This window comes from Haliotis asinina, chromosome 1 (genome assembly GCF_037392515.1).
Source record: "Haliotis asinina isolate JCU_RB_2024 chromosome 1, JCU_Hal_asi_v2, whole genome shotgun sequence".
Classification (NCBI taxonomy): Eukaryota; Metazoa; Mollusca; class Gastropoda; order Lepetellida; family Haliotidae; genus Haliotis; species Haliotis asinina.
Window position 1 is genome coordinate 8,326,271 of NC_090280.1, and position 20,110 is coordinate 8,346,380.

The 20,110-nt window shown below is 39.3% G+C and overlaps 1 protein-coding gene across 1 annotated transcript; it reads left to right on the top strand.

The window, feature by feature from the left end:
• The first annotated feature begins 1,255 nt into the window (after positions 1 to 1,255).
• LOC137287556 (uncharacterized) lies at positions 1,256 to 17,933 on the top strand. The gene is made up of 7 exons (XM_067819953.1): positions 1,256 to 1,313; positions 1,594 to 1,878; positions 3,273 to 3,569; positions 4,535 to 4,843; positions 15,625 to 16,108; positions 16,596 to 16,664; positions 17,687 to 17,933. Exons 1-7 carry the CDS (start codon positions 1,256 to 1,258, stop codon positions 17,931 to 17,933), a joined length of 1,749 nt encoding a protein of 582 aa, XP_067676054.1.
• Positions 17,934 to 20,110: the final 2,177 nt, after the last annotated feature.

The window sequence follows — 20,110 nt, forward strand, 5'->3', positions numbered from 1 at the left end:
ATTACTCTAACTTGATTACCCAAAATCCCTCTTGTACAATGGCTATGTACATATTGTAAGAATACTGTTAAAGACGAGGTCCATTTTCTATAAAAATGTAACATATATTCCCACATGTGGCCAATATTATGGCAAAATGCACACTCTCTTAACCATCTGAATGTGATAACCTAGTGAATCCCTTAGTTGCTTCAGTGTTACTGATTTTTAAACGAAAAAAACTATTATAACGTGTGATATTACACCACCCACCTTTTTTGCCTGCTATCTGTATACAGAGATATGTTTGTCTACTCATTGTTTTATGTATTTCTTACTTATGTTTAAAATGTTAAAAGAAGAAAACTACTATGTCGTATGATATTACACCGAGATCAATATTTATGCATTGTCATATGGATCATAATTTGTCACGTAGACCTGTAAAAGCACATTGATAAATTTCATCAATGTGATTCAGAACATTCTATAAACTATGTAAATATCTGCATGACACATTGATCTATCTATCTATCTATCTCTCTCTCTCTCTCTCTCTCTGTCTCTCTCTGTCTCTCTCTCTCTCTCTCTCTCTCTCTCCAAATAGTCTATATTGTCCAAATAGTGATATTAGAGCTAACTTTCCACGCTAGTAATGTAACTGTGATATTGTAGCTGTTTTCATACCATATAAATATTCGGAAACCATGTCTGTGTTAAATGTTCTCGTCACGATATAGCTGAAATATTGCCTATGTGACGTTAAATATTAACTCACTCACTCTACATGTAGAATTAGGGCAACCGGCATTTACTTTGCCCACGGCCATATCTCTAAACCAATTGCATTTTTTCTTACATTTTTTGAAGATGTTTAGTAATTGTTTAATGCTGTTCATGCATCTTCTGACCCAGTGATTGTACGTTTGTGGAATGTTGGTGGCTTCCTTTCCAGCACAGTAACCATAGTAATTTCGTGCTTCTCTTCAATATGTAATACATACTTAGTGTTTAAATGTTGAAGTGATTCAGATAACACGATTTTTTAATGGATGTCAACATTATAACAAGGAACACACAATTTGGGAGTACATTCACATTCTGTCATCGAGCTTTTTTGGTATCAGTTAAGAAATTAAAGGAGTATGGCTTTGCTTCAAAACGTGGTGCTCTTTATTTTATAGAGGTTGACGTCCATAAAATGACTTTTGCTTTTGTGGTTCTTGCTTCTATTTAATAGTTCATAAGATTAATTTCCGAATTTCTCATTTTCAGAATGACAATCACCAACGCCGTGCCCAAGTCTTTCCTTTTACTGACACAATCCCTTTGCGGTCAGTTCCACATATTTTCTGAAATCCTATATATGCCAGTTAATGCAAATATTAGTTTTCGTTTACGATATTAACATGATATCTGATTACTAGTACTTCAAAAAGTGTTATATATATGTTGCTAAAGATTTATGTTCATAGTGTTCAAAGACACATGGTTTACACCCTACGGTATCCCTCTTTAAGAGTGTTTCAAATTTAGTAAAAGCTGATAACTTACCATCGAATTTCGAAAAAGTATAAATATATATAATCCACATTTCTGAAATGTTCTTTACAGTTTCTGCGGTACTCATCTGCTCATATCCCAACTATCTGTGGTCGTCTGGAGAGTTGATCTGTACAGGGGATGGCTTTACACACACGTATACCAACCCCAGTGAATTTCTGGTTGCTGAATGTCAACTGTCAAATGGAAAATGCGATCCTGCGAACGCATCGGCGTCTGTCATCAATAAAACTCAAACAGTCCTCAACATTACTCACATAAAAACAACAGATGCGGGAGAATGGAGATGTGCGAGTAAACGTAACGTTGATTCCAGATGTAATCTAACAGTTGTGAGTAAGTACTTTTTCATATTTCTGACTGTTCAGACAAAACGGGGCCAATTTCAAGCGATGCCCACGAGACATGAATATTTACTTACGTCCTTGAATCTGGTATTTGTAGTCTGAGGTCAAGATCGTTCGTATCGCTAACATAAGGAATATAGGAAAGGTATCTGTTGTGTTAGTTGTTTCATTTATTTCCAAAATAGGTTTGTGGAACCGGATATTTAGCTAACCCCGAAAATAATATGCCCGAAAATAACATTTAAATTAAGGCCAGTTAAAATTTTCTGACAATTTCAGCGTGCTCGTGATTGAGATAAGAATCCAACTTATGGTACATTCAGCCCCTTTCAAATAGACCTTCATCCAAGTGACATGTGGAACGGTTTGCGCTATGTATTATCGGAATGGGTTAGTTACTGCTTGTCTCCTTCAGGGGAGTCGTGAAAATATGAACTATGTCCTTGATCAAAATTTAGCAATACCAGGAAGGGCATTCACACCGCGAGTGCCAATATTTCCTAAAGCACGTCAGGTAGTCGATGCAAAATCTTGAAATTGTTTGGTGTTTACGTTTTGTCCCATTATCATGCCTTGATATGTATGAATTTTTACAAAGGGGAATTAGTCGCGTTTTCTCACTTCCCCTCCATCATTAATCTGGAAATCTAAAATGCTTTGTTGAAATGGACAAAAATGAGATAAGGCGACGTGTTAATAAAGTTTCGTTGTTTCCAATTCTAACACTGGCTCTTCAGCATAAGAAGTGAGCAACTGTACGCACGGAATCGCTCGTGTATTTGATAAGTCAGATTAATTTTTTGTGGGTACATTTCGCCTTAAGACCTACATTACAATGTTTGTGGTTACAAAATAGTATTCAAATCACTTGAACATATGGTTACCTACATGGTTACATGTATGGTTACGCACAGTAAAAACATCTTTGAAATATATTGGTACAGACTTAACAGTCATAATGTTCTATTTGCTGAAACCTACCCATACTATCACGCTTTGATATTAGTTTAACCTCCAACCCCAACTGGTTGCATAGGGGTACATATATTTATACTTTTTCGAAATTCGATGGTAAGTTATCAGCTTTTACTAAATTTGAAACACTCTTAAAGAGGGATACCTAAATGGACCGTAGGGTGTAAACCATATGTCTTTGTACACTATGAATATAAGTCTTCAGCAACATATATACTTGTCTTAAGAGATGACCAACTGAATTGAATCGTTATTATCTGCGTCGTACTCGATAATATCTCATACTAGCCGAAATATCTTGAATGATGACGCTTTTTTGTGTCAGTCACAGTCGATAAAAGATCTAATTCATTTAATCCACAACATGTATTTCCACTATGGTATCGTTCTATTGTTTGAATGTTTCAGAGACACCAACATGTAGCATCACCAGTAAGCAGGACACTAACTCACTTGTCCAGTACCAGGAGCTGTCCCTTACAGTGGACGTTCGAGACTACTACTGCTCCACCGCCCACAACATCTCCCTCCAGACTGGGAATGTGACAACCCTGCTGATGAAAGCTGATTCTGTACCAAGTGTCACCGATAATACTTCATCGGTAACACTAAATGTGACGGACTCCCATCTTGGCAAAGTAGGACTGGTGTTTAGATGTGACAGCAGTCAGTGGAGTATAGAGTGTGCTGGGGTGACTAAATTCGGTTAGTTTTAACATGAAGCACATTACCAAGTGTATAAGCTCGTGTTGATGTAGATTCCAAATATGATATTTATAACAGAATGTCGTTGCAAAATAATGTAGCACCCATCAAAAGTATAGACTTACTAGCCTCTTACTTCAGACAGCTGTTGTAAACTAGATTTTGCAAAAATCATTCCATACCATTTAAAGGTACTGTTAAAACACGGACTCATATACGGTAAAACCAATTCAGAATAGTTAAAATATTATTGTTCTGAGTTCAGTAAATGAGGAAAATCAGTGAAAATTGGCATTTTTGTTTCAATGAAACTTGACATCAATGCGCAGCTGTCTACATGTACGATATCTGCACATGCGTCGTAGAAATGTGATGCATGATCCTTATGCAGTTCATCTTAATTAAGTTTGCAGTTGATTTCTCCATGTTAGTGGAGAAAGTATGCACACACGCACACGCACACGCACACACGCACACACACCACAAAAATCTGAAGATCCTTAGGACAGATATAATTTCTTCAATTTTGACCGGTTTCACACTGTTAACGTGATCATCATAAGAGTAACTTTAGAGACTACACTTTGTGTGTAACGATATTGACGAAATATTGGATCTACCTTTATAGGAAGGTTCTGTGAAAGGTAATTCCTTAAACCGCTCAAAGACTTTATCAAGGGCTATACTTTGACCAGTTTTAGGTGTACTGTTACTTTTGTTCTTATTGAACGTCACATCTTCAGTACTTGTCATATTGAAAATGGTATACACACGCACGCGCGCGCGCGCACACACACACATATTGAGAGAGGAAGTGATTTAAGTGAGCCTAATCTTTTGATTGATGGGTTCCCATAAATACACATAATATATGATTTAATATTTACATGATCCTTATAGGAACATATACTGAACGTCAATATTACACTATTCTGTCATCTTAGTTTAGCCCTTTTATTTAACAGCCCCAAAGAAACCAGAATGCGACATCACCAGTGACAAGGGCACAGAGACACTCACCCTGCATGAGGAAGTGACACTGACCGTGAACGTTACTGCATATTACGATATACAAGGCTCCTACTGTTCTGGAGATACAAATTTCATACTGCAGACAGGTGAAGTCTCGCAATTACTACATGTTGGTGACCAAGGTCTTTCACCAATAACACTCAACGTGACTGAAACACACTTGGGTGGGGTAAGGCTGGTATTCAACTGTCAAGTCCAACACTGGAATCTCAGCTGCAACGGTGTGACCCGACTCCACAACAGTGAGTAATATGTGTTTCTTGAGTGAGAGATCATAAAACCACAAAAATATGCCCCGTGCCAAAAACACAATAATGCTTATATGTAGCGATATCCTGTCATGGGTTACCACTATCCTGGCACTATTTGGTTCTTAATTGTATTCCATCTGAAACGTATCCTTACATCATGCCCTGAATCTAAATGATGACTTTGACATCCATGAGTGATAAACTGGAACTATCGATAGGACGACCTCTTGCAAAAATGTCATTCCGTATAAATAAATACATAAATAGATAGTCCATTTATTGTTTGTGGTTCCAATAGTGAGTGAGTGAGTGAGTGAGTTAATATTTAATGTCACATCGGCAATATTTCAGCCATATCGTGACGGGAACAGACCACTGAAAACGAATATGTGTGTTATAAAACCTGTCGACAAAGGACAGTAAAACAACTACAGTATCACAATTTGAATTAAAACTAGCTTGGAAAGTTAAAACTAATATCAATATTCAGACAATACAATATAAAAACAGACTATAGATCGCCAGCAACAGAAGGTAGGTCACCATACTAGGGACCATGGGGACTTACAGTACCTTTGCTACCTGCATGGACCCTAGTTGGATTTACACCATCCCTTCAGCCGCTGGCGAATGTACAATATGCTAGCCACAATTAAAACAACAGGAATACTACGATTAAAAGCCTGGTAGAATTGAATTTACTATGAATGTTTTTGGACTTACGTACCCTCTCAGGAGGACAATATTTTTACAATACTTCAACCCCCTTTGAGGGTACAGCCACTAACAATTCTAGTTACGAATCCAAACTACCAATTATTAAAATCTATCTTTTTACAGAAACATATTGCTCACAATTCAATCAAAAAATCAATTTCTTTTAAAAAACCAATAATTAAATGAAAACTAACGCTGGTAAAAAGATCCTTCATCGTTTTAACTGTAAAATACATATCCCTTGTGATGGAGAATTCGACACAGTCAAGCAGAATATGCTTGACCGTGACTCTCTCATCACAAGGGATACAAAATGGAGGATCCTCACCTTTTAACAGGTATGCATGAGTATATCTAGTGTGGCCAATACGACATCGTCGTAGTATGACCTCTTCAAATCTGGACTGACAACCCTAGTGGGTATAACCAATGTAAGGTTTTATCTCATGTAATTTATTTATACCAACTTGGGTGTCCCACTTCTTCTGCATCAGATCATGGATATAAGATCTAATGGTAGCTTTATAATCAGTGTAGGGAAGAAGAAGTGGTGTCACAGATTTGTTGAGTGCTGCCTTGGCAGCAAGATCGGCCATTGCGTTACCGGAAATGCCTACATGGCTGGGTAACCAACAAAAGACGATGTCGTATTGGCCAGTAGCAAGATTATTATACAGTTCAATAATTTCAATTAAAAGTGGATGTTTACAAGAAAGATTTTTAATAGCCTGAAGGCAAGAAAGAGAGTCTGAATAGATTATATACTGTTTACGTTTCGGGTGTCTTTGAATATATTTAAGAGCTGTTAATATGGCGTTAGCTTCTGCTGTAAAAATAGAACTATTATCTGGTAATCTAAAAGATATTGTTCTGGATCCAATGACAGTGGCACAAGCCAATGCGCCACCGTCCTTGGATCCATCTGTAAATAAGGGTTTGTAATTGCTATATTGATGTTTCAGTTGATTATATTCTTGTTTATACTGTAATTAATTCGTTTCTGATTTTTTAAAAGTCGTTAATGTTAGGTCAACTTGTGGCCTAACCAACTGCCAAGGAGGAGAAGAAAGAAGACGGGAAGGAGCTATGTTTTCCAGCTCAATGCCAGCCGAAGAAAGAAAGGGTTTAATTCTGTGGCCGAGAGGTGGAACAAGAGAAGACTTTTTGTTGTACAAGTCCTCGTAGAGAGGATTGAAAACACAGTTATATGCAGGGTTAGATTCGTTAGAGTATAGCTTCGTGATGTATTGTAAAGATAATTTTATACGACGTTGTGTAAGAGATGGTTCATCGGCTTCAACATATAGACTGTCAACAGGAGAGGTTCTAAAGGACCCAAGACAAAGTCTTAGACCTTGATGATGAACAGAATCTAATACTTTTAAGTTGCTGTTGCAGGCTCCACCATATACGATGGAGCCATAATCAAGTTTAGAACGGACAAGTGATCGATATAGATGGAGAAGGGTAGCTTGATCACCTCCCCATTTAGAATTTGATACCACTTTCAACAAATCAAGTGCTTTCAGGCATTTAGTTTTCAGAGATTTAATATGAGGCAGAAACGTAAGGTGTGAGTCAAAAATTAATCCCAAGAACTTGGCTTCCTTGACAACTTTAATGGGAGTGCCATCTAGAGATAGTTCAGGGTCTTTATGTGGTTTGTACTTACGACAAAAATGTATGCAATTAGTTTTCGATTTAGAAAATTTAAAGCCGTTTTCAAGACACCATTTATTTATTTTGTTTAAACATAACTGCAACTGCCGCTCTATGGTATGCATATTTTTACCACGACAAGAAATATTAAAATCATCCACAAATAAGGATCCATCAATGGAATCGTTTAAAACTTTTGATAAACTGTTGATCTTTATACTAAAAAGTGTGACTGACAAAATACTGCCTTGTGGAACACCCTGATCCTGATTGTAATGATCAGACAGGGTAGAACCCACGCGGACTTGAAATTGTCGGTTATTTAAAAATTTGCCTATGAAATGAGGCAAACGACCACGCAAACCGAAATCATGTAGATCTCTCAGAATGCCATACCTCCAGGTTGTGTCATATGCCTTCTCAAGATCAAAAAAGATAGACACAGCATGTTGCTTATTAATCAGCGCGTTTTTCACAAATGATTCTAAACGCACTAAGTGATCGACGGTACTTCTGTTTTTACGGAAACCACATTGTATATCTGTGATAAGGTTATTTGTTTCCAAGTACCAAACAAGTCGATTATTTATCATGCGTTCCATGGTCTTGCAAACACAGCTGGTTAATGAAATCGGACGATAACTGGATGGATCCGTATGATCACGTCCAGGTTTAGGTATTGGTACCACTATAGCATCACGCCACGAAGAAGGAAATTTCCCGGATGTCCAAATATCATCAAATATTGATAAGAGCGTCTCTAAACAGAATTCTGGTAAATGCTTCAGGAGTTGATAATGTATGTTATCAGCTCCTGTAGCAGTGTCATGAGCTTGATCAAGAGCAGTATGGAGTTCATGAATAGAAAATGTTTCATTATAATCTTCCCCATTATCTGAATTGAAATTAATAGTTTTCTTTTCTTCTTGTTTTTGATACTGCTGGAATTTAGGTAAATAATTAGAAGAGGAAGAGTGTTTAGCGAGGGTTTCACCCAGTTTATTCGCAATATCTGATTTATCCGTAAGTAACTGATCTCCATGTTTAAGATGATGGACTGTAGATTTAGTACCCTTACCTTTAATTTTCTGGACCATGTTCCATACCTTGGACATGGGTGTCCGTGAATTTATTTTGGATACATAATTTTGCCAAGATTGGCGTTTATTCTGTTTAAATGTACGCCGTGCTTTAGCATTTAAAATTTTTAATTTATTTAAATTATGCACCATAGGATGGCGACGGAAATAATGTTCTGCTTTTTTCCTTGCCTTCCTAGCTTGTTTGCATTCATCGCTGAACCATGGTTTTCGAATATGTGGAACTGCAGAGGACTTTGGTATACACTCATCAGCTATGGAATTCAGTTCCTCAGAAAAACATTTAATAGCATCAGGAACGTCAATAAAACGCTCGGGTTTAAGTTTTTCAGCACACAGTGTTTCATATAAAGCCCAGTTAGCCTTTTTAAAATTCCGTCTTGATGATGGAGGAACATCAGATGGAGTTACAGCTTTTAATATAGTAGGAAAATGGTCACTTCCACAGAGGTCATCGTGGACTGACCATTCGAATTCATTTAATAGTTCGGAATTTGTAATTGACAAGTCGAGAGCAGAATAAGTCCCTGTACCAGGATGTAAATATGTGTTGGAACCATCATTATAAATACACAAATCATTGTCAGAACAAAAGTCCTCCAACAATTTCCCTTTAGTGTTTATATTTACACTACCCCAGAGTGGGTTGTGCCCATTTAAGTCTCCCATTATAATACAGGGCTTCGGGAGTTGGTCATATAGAGCTTGAAGATCAGTTTTGGCAAATGTCGAAGATGGCGAAATATAGAGGGAGCATAGCGTAAATGCTACATGTAAAGTAATTCTCACAGCAACAGCCTGCATATTAGTATTAAGTGAAACGGGGCTTTGTATAACGTTTTGTCTGACTAGAATGGATGCTCCGCCAGTGGCTCTATCACCCGGAGGTGAAAAACAATGATATGTATTAAAGTGACGAAGGTCAAATGTATCTGTTTGTTTTAAATATGTCTCTTGGAGACATAACGCTGAAGGTGTAAAATCTTGGACTAATAGCTGTAATTCGTGTAAATTAGTCCTCAATCCTCTGCAGTTCCACTGTACAATATTATTGGAATAAACTATCTTTTGGGGGGATTTATTGGGGATCTACCCCGCACTCTTTTAGAGGGCGACAAGCTATGTGCCCTAGAATGGACGTTTTCAGAAACGTCCATGTCTTCAAGAGATACGTATTTATTGAACAATTGAATTTTGTTCTGTGACCCTTTAGGAGTTCTACCACTTTGATGTTTTGAAGCATCAGGCTTTGGCTTCGGTTTACTTTTCACCGTTTGCTGACTATCAGATGTCGATTGAGACTTTGAGTGTGACTGAGATGATGATTTGTGATCATAAGACCTTGAGGTACTAGGAAGTGATTCCTCAGTCTGTGATGATATAGCAGGGTACAAATGCTGTGGAGAATCGCAATTTACCCAAGTCAAGGTAGTTTGGCAGCCTGTGGTTGATGTTGTTTTAGAGCTAGAAACCGATGATGTTTTTGCTACTGTTGCATAACTTTCTGTAAGATCAGATGTCTTTACCAGTTATTTTGTGTAAATTTTATTTTATTGATCTCCATTTGCTCTTTCCAAATAGGACACTGTTTAGAAAAGGACGAATGGTCGCCTGCGCAATTGGTGCATTTTTTATAATCGCTGTCACAATCTTCTGTTGTGTGTGTCTTCTCACCACAGTGAGCACACACAACAGACAATGTGCAGGTAGATACACCGTGTCCATATTTCTGGCATTTAAAACACCTGAGCGGGTTGGGGATGTAGGTATCAACTTGTATGTTGCAGTAGCCTGCCTTCACTGATTTTGGAGCATTTGGACATGAGAAAGTAAACAGATACGTATTTGTTTTGACGGTTTCATTGTTTCTGCGAGTTGAAAAGCGCTTGACATATAGAACACCTTGATCCTTCATTTCAGATCCTATATCAAGTTCCGACATGTCATCAAACAATCGATCTCTATCTCTCACGATACCTTTACTTGTATTCAAGGTTTTGTGTGCAGAAACCGAGACGGGAATGCCCACGAAAGATTTAATATTCATCAGATTTGTTGCTTGCTGCTTTTTCCCACACTCGACTAGCAGGGCACCCGAACGTAAGCGTCTGATGTTCTTCACATCCCCAGCAATGCCTTGAATACCTTTGGATACAGCAAAGGGGTTCAACTTCAAAGGTGTCTTATCAGGAATCTCAATCACAATGAAACGTGGCCAATACTCAATCGATGTAGACGGTCTATGGTCAGTATCAACAGGGTCAATATCAAGTGGACGTTTTGTTTTTTTGGTTGGAGTTTCATAAGCCATGGTTAGTGTAATACGGTTCATCATCCGAGCTCCCCACCCACCACGGAGTATCACAAGGACAATGCTAAAGTAAGCGGGCCTCCACCTTACAGCACCAAGGATACCCGGATGATATACTCCAGCAGAAGAATTAGAAATAATTAGTCTACCAGATTGGCCCATGAGCCACCGCCTTCTGGGCATAAGACTCTAGGCAAATATTTAGAACTTCAAAAATGCATTTTAAAATTCGAAAAGCTCAATGAACAAATAGGCCAAGACCGAAAGTAAAAAACCAAATAAAATTTGTGCAATGATATATATACTCCATGCACAGGGCTTGGCATGACCAGCCGATTGGTCGAACCGGGCCCATTCGACCACCCGTCTAGGTGAAGTAAGGGCCAAAGTGGTGTGTTGGGCAATGGAACGCAGTTAAAAGCCCCAGTGCCCTCAACCACCAGGATCCCGTCCTCCACCGACACGGGACGCAACCCACGGCAAACGGGTTGGTGGACCAAATATCCCCCCGGGTCCACTACGGGGGTGTCGGCGAGCTCTTGGCGTTACCCAGCACCCACCACGAGGAGGTGGCTCGCCACGGGTGCCGTGGTTCCAATAAACACTACTGTGTAAGTGTACTTGCATATTGTGAGTGGGTGAGTTAAGCTTTACTTCGCGTGTAGCTATGTCCCAGCAATATCACGGCGGAGGGCACCAGAGATGGGCTTCACACAATGTGTACATTGTGCATTATAAACGTCACTGTACGATATTGAAAAATAAATCAAGGGTTGCATGCCAAAACGACCTAAGTCAGACTTGGTTGTTTTGGAATAATAACAGAGGTATATGCAGCTTGAGAAGCTTTTTCCGGTGATTGTAAGGGTGTTGGGGTATGATTTATAGTTTTCAAGAAAATAGCTATTAAAATCTGGTACACAGTGCCAAAATGACCTAAGTCAGACTAAGGTTGTTTTGGCTGATAACAGTCATGACTTATGTTGTTCTGGCATGGAACTGTCGTAGACTCTTCTGGAAGGAGGTAGAAAAGTCTTCCCCCGTGTGGATTCCAAGCAAACAAGCACCTCAAATTAAGGACAATTCTGGACTTAAAACAGCTTGTATAAATTATACAAAATGATAATTTATGATTAAAAATTCAACAAAATATGTGACTGAATGGTGAAATTATTAATTTAGACCTGTAAACTCCATTTTTCCACTCCTGTGACTTAGGTTGTTTTGGCAGGGAATGAATGAAACATGTTGATAGGATGTTTTATTCCTACTAAATGGGTTCAAAGGATAATTAACATGGTTTGAAGCAGGAGATGAAACGTTTAAGAAATATTACATCTTTCACCTTTCAAATCTTTTGTTTTGGGGTAGTAAAATCTTGTTATTTATTTATATTTATTGCTTTTTACCCATTCTGAAGTACAATGAAAACCTCTGTTTCTTTCTTGTGACGAATGGTCTCTCTACTGCGGCTTTGAGAGAGACTTTTCAGCACTTCGAACCGACCATCTTATTCAGGGACTTAGCTACCGTTCATAGACGCTGTACAAGCCTGTCACTTTGGGCGAGATACAGTATGGTTCAAAATTATTGAGAATAGCTAAAGCATTTCATATTATTAAACGAGAACAAATCAGATAAAATTGAATGTATTGTGAAAGTGAACTGACCTTTTCATGTTGTGTAGGTAACAATTTAATATTTTATCAAGTCTCCTTGAGCTTCACGGCACAGTCTAAGACGGGTAGGCATACTTCCTATCAGAGAGGTTAGTGTCTCGTGAGTTATGCTGTCCCAGTATCGGACCACTTCTCTCTTCATGTCTTCAATTTTTGTCAACCCCTTTTGATTCACACATTCCTTCATCATCCCCCAAATGTTCTCAATGGGATTTAAGTCAGGACTATATGCAGGAAATGGTAATGCAGTCACATTTTTCTCCTGAAACCACTGCTTGGCATGTTTTGCGGTGTGTTTAGGATCATTATCTTGCTGCAAAATCCAGTCATTTCCATAAAACACATGCGCACTTGGAAGGAGAAAATTATCTAATATGTTAGTGTAGCGTTGACTTGTCAGATTTCCCTCAAACACACACAGCGGGGTCGTTCCTAATAAGGATATCCCTCCCCATACATGAAACTTTGGGCTGTATTTAGGTCGTCGATACAACGGTGCTGACGCAGACTTTGTCCATATTTTCACATTATTGGGATATACCCATATTGAGCTTTCATCAGTAAAAATCACATTTTCCCAGTCAAAGTTTTCTTGTACCAAACACCACTCAACACACCTGTCTTTATGTTCTTGTTTCATGAGAGGAGAAGGAATTCCAGTCTTTTTCTCCCATTCAAGATCAATCAAATTTCTTCTAACTGTAGATATTGATACAACTGTTGATCCCCTTTCTATCATTTCATACCTGATGTTGGAGATGCTTGCCCTTTGCTTTTTAGACGCTAAAATTCCCAGCCGGACGCGATCTGAGAAGTCCAATTTTCTGGGTCTCCCTGCTCCTTTCTGGTGCCCAAAATCCTTTCCCTCTTTAAAATTCTTCCTAATCCTATACACAGTAGAAAGAGGAGTTCCTGTTCTCTCTGCCAATGTATTTACATCATCAATTCCTTGATTACACAACTCAAAAATCAACCTTCTTTTATCTTCAGCAGACATTGTTGACAGTGCTGAGGAAAATGACGTCTGCTACAAATTCAGGGGAGGTGACTCTAATTGTACTATACTCAGTAGGCCAAGATGAGTTACCTCCCTTATACCATTACTTAGTTTTAAGTATCAGTGAATCAGTTGTGGTGTTAGGATAGCTCAAAGTAAGAAGAAAAATTCTCAATAATTATGAACCAGACTATACATCTACCTCAGTCTTCAAAGATGTGTTTGCCTTTCAAGATCAGATGAACGTTATGGGTTTTCAAATTATATAATACCACTGTGTACCAATGTGGAGAAGCTTATGCTCTGTAGCGTACATGTTATCCTCGATAATGTCCGGGGTATACGTCCCGATAAAAACTCCACAAGAGTAGAAAAGATATATGGTAACATATACCCTGGCGATTATTGAGGATGCATACATGTATGCTCATTGCAGTCATTGCATGTACTAAAAAAAGCTTACAAATGAGTAAGAATACACTCAGGTAATTAGAATATACTGAAGGAGTAAGAATATACTGGAGTAAGAATATACTGAAGAAATAAGATTATACTGAAATAATCACAATATACTGAAGGAGTAAGAATATACTGGAGGAGTAGGGATACACTGGAGGAATCAAAATACACTGGAGGAATAAGAACATACTGGGGGAATAAGAATATACGGGAGGAGTAGGGATACACTGGAGGAGTAAGAATATACGAGAGGAGTAAGAATATACCGGAGGAGTAGGGATACACTGGAGGAGTAAGAATATACTGGAGGAGTAAGAATATACTGGAGGAGTACGGATACACTGGAGGAGTAAGAATATACTGGAGGAATCAAAATGTACTGGAGGAATCAAAATATGCTGGAGGAGTAAGAATATACGAGAGGAGTAGGGATACACTGGAGGAGTAAGAATATACTGGAGGAGTAGGGGTGCACTGGAGGAGTAAGAATATACTGGAGGAGTAAGAATATACTGGAGGAGTAGGGATACACTGGAGGAGTAAGAATACACTGGAGGAGTAAGAATGCACTGAGTAAGAATACATTGATGGATTAACACTACACTGAAGAAGTACGAACACACTGACGAAGTAAACTTACACCCCGACAGTTTGTGTCCCTCGAAAAAATAACAAGTCGTTCTCTATAAATTCTTGTCTTTCAGCGAAATATTAAATTTACAATGTAAATGCAAGAATTCAGTCAATCTTTGATAACTGATGCACTTCAGGATTCGTATTTTTTATTGTTTATTCACCTTACTGCTATCAAGTACATGTCCACAATATATCACATTAGGATTGCATGCCCATACCGGGACCTATTCTATTGTCATTGTTATCATTTAGCATTGAAATAGAATAATATGTATAGTTACCATCACAATCAGGGTAATTTACACTGAATTAATCAAATTAGTTAAGTATATTAGTGACTTAGTTTATTTTGGCAAGCAACTTTTGTGACTTAGGTTGTTTTGCCATGGAAACTTGTGCTGACTTAGGTCATTTTGGCAGGTAATGAAGAAGTCAAAAATGCAATAAATGTTGAAATATTAATGGAAACTCGTGTAACGACTCACAATCCTTCATTGTATGTTTCATGTTATGAGTTAAGCCTATTTCCGCCTCCATATCTATAGTAAAACTGAAAATACTGTTTTTCGTCTCTCCTGTAAAGTTGCAAAAAATGACTTAGGTTGTTTGGCATGCAACCCTTCAATTTGTATCATTCACACCTACATGTTAATATTACGATTATGTGAATGATATAACCCATTTTCAATATCAAACAGTTATTTTTACCATGCACATACTAGAAATGTCGTAGCCTCAGAACTGTTCGATGCCCAAGTACTATGACTGTATTCATTGTGTATGAGTAACACAGCAATCTGACTCAACATGTCCTTCCAACATTAGGACACAACGCTGGCTTTTTCACTGCGGATGCGTGTATTAGTTCGAAAAACATGTTTTCATGTCGTGACTTTAATTACAACAATTCACTAACACGTTTCATTTCAATCGTTGTCCATTTACAAAACAATGTATATTTATTACTTTGCCGTTATCACAAGTTCTTGCCGTCTTTCGATCGACTGCACGTTCGCGTGTTCCAATTTCTGCATATGCCGGCGGCGGGTGGTTGTCGGGTGACAGCTGAGTGTAACAGATGTTTATACTCCTTAACATTGCCACGGGTTGCTCTCGTCGTGTTGATCATATTTTCCACATTTCATCTCAAATCACTTTTGGGTCTAACTGAAATTATATATCATGCTCTTGCTTAAACTTCCCCTATGTTACAGAAAGAAAACCACTGGACCAAGTAGCGACATCCTCAGTGCTAATCATTTCTGCTTCTGTAGTTGGCAGCCTGGTTCTAATCGTCGTCGTCGCCATCGTCATCGTGTTTGTCGTTAAGAGAAAGGTAAATCGAATAAAACAACGCTCGTCAGTTCAATCTTGTTCGCCTCCATACATAACTGTGGGGCAACGCACAAGTGCTGCTTATGCTGCCGTGGAAGTGAATAACTCCATGCGACTACCATCTGGTCCAGGTCGATCCCACAAGGTAGATGTGATCGATGCAGGAGGTTATGCTAGTGTCGCAGATGTCGTCACTAACGGTGAACACACATCTCCTTGGCCACCAAGGGATGAATCTGATGAATTATCTGCACCATCTGCAGATAGGCCTAAGAAGGAGATAGGTGTCATTGTACAGAAGATTGTCCCAGAAGATGATCAAGCATGTGTTAATGAACTGTATGCCTCTGTAAACAAGCTGGAGTATACGACTACAAAGAGTGATACTACATCAGTATGATAAGTCATCATTTTATTGCATCAACAGTATGATTTGTTCTGTTTCAAGTTTCGGAATTCAATTAAATTTCACTCTAGTTCATCTTTTTGCTACTGAATTGACGGGCGGTGAGATAGCCTAGTGGTTATAAGTTTTTTCGTCACGCCGAAGACCAGGGTTCGATTCCCCAAAATCTGAGAAGCCCATTTCTGATGTCGCCCGCCGTGGTATTGCTGGAATATTGCGAGGTTAGATAGGGACATGGTTTCATTACTCTGTAGGTATAGTCATGGAATGAAAAGCCACACCGTGTAAGATTGTAGGTACAGTGAAATACGTTGGGAATTCCTTATCATGTAAATAATGTCAGTTATTCTGGTTACCAATACTTGGCCATATACATGGGTCAGATTGTTTCTTCATTGTACACGCGTACATATGTAGGTGTAGATATATGTCATGTGTTGTCAGTATAGACTACACACTAACCAGAGACCCCAATGCTGTGATCAGGGGTGACTTCATGAATCGTGTGGTTAGGTTCGTTGATTGCCAGCCAAAGTAGCGGACAGCTGTTGAAATTACGAATGTTGTTTTCGTAATATCAGTTAACTGGATAGATAACCGGTATCAGGGTCAAAAATGAACGAACGACCTGCTCTTTTGTAGTTTTATAGTCTGTGATTGTCCGTCACAGCACCTTGCACAACACCTGATATGGTAGTGAACACCAGTGAAGAAGATATATGTGTCTGAAGTGGGATGGTCCTTAGCAATACATACAAACGTAAGAGTTGGGGATGCATCTGTGTAGGGTGTATAGTGGGGTGGGGGTGGATAGTGAGTCCTCACGCAAGACAGGACACGTTCTTGGAAGGAAACAATTTACGTTGTTTAAACAGTATACGTTTTGAGTCACTCGCGTCATACTTAGGGAATAGCTATTTCGTTACGAACTAAGAAAATATACTGACCCGTAAAAGAAACGCAAGTTCATTTTATTGCAAACATTCAGTTCAATACTTTTCTCGCAGTAAAGCATATTAAACTATTATCAAACCACGGTCACCACGATGACTTTAATGTTGTTTCCGTTTTTTCTTGGTGAAATTGCGCAAACGCGACCTTAGTGATGCAATTTTGCTTTTTGCATGACATTTTCGTGCTGCTCACAAAACATGTGCTTTTCGTGCTTGATGGGCCCTTTATAAGGTACGCCATTCAGAAACATCGCACATTACCAAATGTAACGGGAGATAGCTGAGAAAAGATGCGAAGTCTAACTCAATAGCAAAGAGGGGTCGCCATTGGGATGTTGCAGGCCGGATCCACAGCAACTGCGGTCGCCAGGCACTTCCAATGTCACATTGCGACAATCACAAGGCTCTCGGCAAGGAATCAACAGACGGGAAATATTCAGGATCGACCAAGATCTGGACGGCCGAGAGTAACAACTCAAACTCAAGATGGCCACATCCGGGTTACTCACCTTCGTAACCGACAACAAAGAGCGACGCAGACGGCTTTAACCATCCAAGGACCACGTCACCACATCTCTGCAGACACCGTTCGTCGTCGACTGAGGGCAGCAGGCATCAGATGTCGACGTACCTATGTAAGGCCGATTTTAGCGTCACCGCCAACAACGCTTGCAGTGGGCCAGACAACATCAACGATGGTCAACAATTGCAGTGTCAACAATTGAGGAATCCAGGTTCAACATGTCTCACGCCGACGGCCGAGTACGTGTATGGAGACGACGCCAACGTTGCGTTGTGGAGGCTGACCGCTGGGCAGGAGGAAGTCTGATGGTCTGGGGAGGCTTCAGCTACCACCACAGAACACCACCTGTGTTTCGTCAACGTGTGACTGCTGTCGTTTACAGAGATCAAGTTCCCAACAACACGTTGTACCCCTTTTCCAAGCACAGCGTCCTCCCCAAATCTTCCAGCAAGACAATGCTCGTCCCCACACGGCACGGGTTTCCATGGACTTTCTGAGAGCTAACAGCATTCCTGTGCTGCCCTGACCCTCTCTGTCCCCCGATATGGCACCGATAGAACACGTGCGGGAAGAAATTGGAAGAAGAATGCACACAGCTGGTCCACCTCAAAACCTGAGGGATTCGGAAGCACGGTTGACAAGGGAATGGAATCAACTGCCACAAGCCTTCTTCCAGAGACTTGTTGACTCGATTAGACGTCGCTGTACTGCCTGTGTCGACAGCAATGGCGGTCACACACGTTACTGATTACGAGACTCTGTTTTGTCATTTTTACTGTTTATGGGTGCTTATTTTTTTGTTACCAGAGATGAATTTTCCATCAGAAATCATGCACCATTTCATCAACAATCATGTGTCTGTTGTTTTTTCAATTAATTAAGGTTATGAGTACCCAAGATAGCAGTGTAAGATTTTTGAAAACCGACTTGCGTTTCTTTTGCGGTTCAGTATAGTTCCTATAAAGTGCCTGCAAGAATTACTAGAGCTTGTAGTATTCAACGACTAAAAGGATGGGGTGGCAGCCGTTACGGTTTTGCTGAGCGTGTATCTCAATGATATACATTAAGCGATGTCTACTTTTTCTCTTACGGACTGGGCAGACCAATACTTGAATATTGTGTTTTGGGGAGATTCCTGCAGTACTGCTTAACACTTTCCACTGTAAACGATTCCAGAAAGAGACGAAACCTCCAGAACAATGGATCTGGATGTCAAACACCTGCTCCTGACATCCTAACATAAGTATCACTCTTTCGTAATTACTGTCTTGCCTGTGCTTGAAAATCAACTTATTATATATTTGCAGAAATGCACAAGAGATGGGACATGATACTGCAATATGAAGCAATTTGGTAAAGCTCCACGTGTGTTTTTTATTCTCGGCATGTCATCTCTTTGTATGTATTGGAAGTATATGTAGTAGGTTTACATTTAGTGGTATATATACTGAGTTGATTCCGACGAAGGTTACTATGGGTGTCCATGCACGAAGCTTTAGACGTAACGTACTGTAGTGCTGACTCCTCTCTCCACACTTTACGAAACCCTAATCAACCTCTATATGTTTACTGTCGTCCATAAGGCAACTATACCCGGAACAGAATGGACCATGGCCCTCATAAATCTGGAGATTCGAAAAGACTTCATCAGTGTTGAACTTGTGAGCCAACCCACCCGACTAAATATATCCAGTGAATTATATCCGTTGAAGGTGTAAATTACTAAATGAATGACATTCTGCCATTATGTAATCCGAGTAGGAAACTTACGTATTTGTTTTGCAATGTACATAAATCATCATCAGTGGAACATGTTTGGATTTTTCTCCTCATGTTGGATTCCCTTCCTTTTAAGTGGCAGTCAAATGGATCCAGCGCTTTACCTGTTCGAGTAGATTGATATGTCTGTTATGAGAATAGCTGTACCTCTTCGTAATGATCAAAGTCTGTCTGCTTTGACATCACTAAACCCTTCAGGCGTGCTCTGTTTGTTTGGGTTAGGGTAGGTTTGCTTTTGTTGGTATTGTTGATGTTTGCTATTTTAGATGTTGTATTATGACCGTGTCTTAATACGTGCTTTAGCCGAGTAACCAGTAATGAGTCAAATGTATTGTTATAGATATAACACACGTGATTATGCGAGGCATAACATTATTTAACGGGGGAATGTACATGTGGGGAGGTCTGATGAATGAACATGTGCAATAATTTCCATTAAGAGACGCTGGCATGGAACGAACATGATAATATGTAGCTAAAGTAATATGGTCACTAAAATATTATTTGGATTCTGGATTAGAGTTTCCGGTATCGCGGGGTTTAGCGGATCTATGCTGGTTGTTACATGCGTCGTAATGCAACTTTTGCCTGAAGCCATGAAATCCTTATAATAAAATCAATAACTGAATTACTTCGAGACTCAATTATCTGTTAACATGTTTTAACGTGAAGGGTCAAACGAAAACTCTCTATAAGTAAAATCG

Coding starts and splice junctions, on each gene's coding strand:
- LOC137287556 (XM_067819953.1), top strand. CDS start 1,256: ATGACAATCACCAACGCCGTGCCCAAGTCTTTCCTTTTACTGACACAA. Junction 4,844..15,624: donor TGTGACCCGACTCCACAACA/GTGAGTAATATG, acceptor CCTATGTTACAG/AAAGAAAACCACTGGACCAA. Junction 16,665..17,686: donor TTCATGAATCGTGTGGTTAG/GTTCGTTGATTG, acceptor ACATCTCTGCAG/ACACCGTTCGTCGTCGACTG.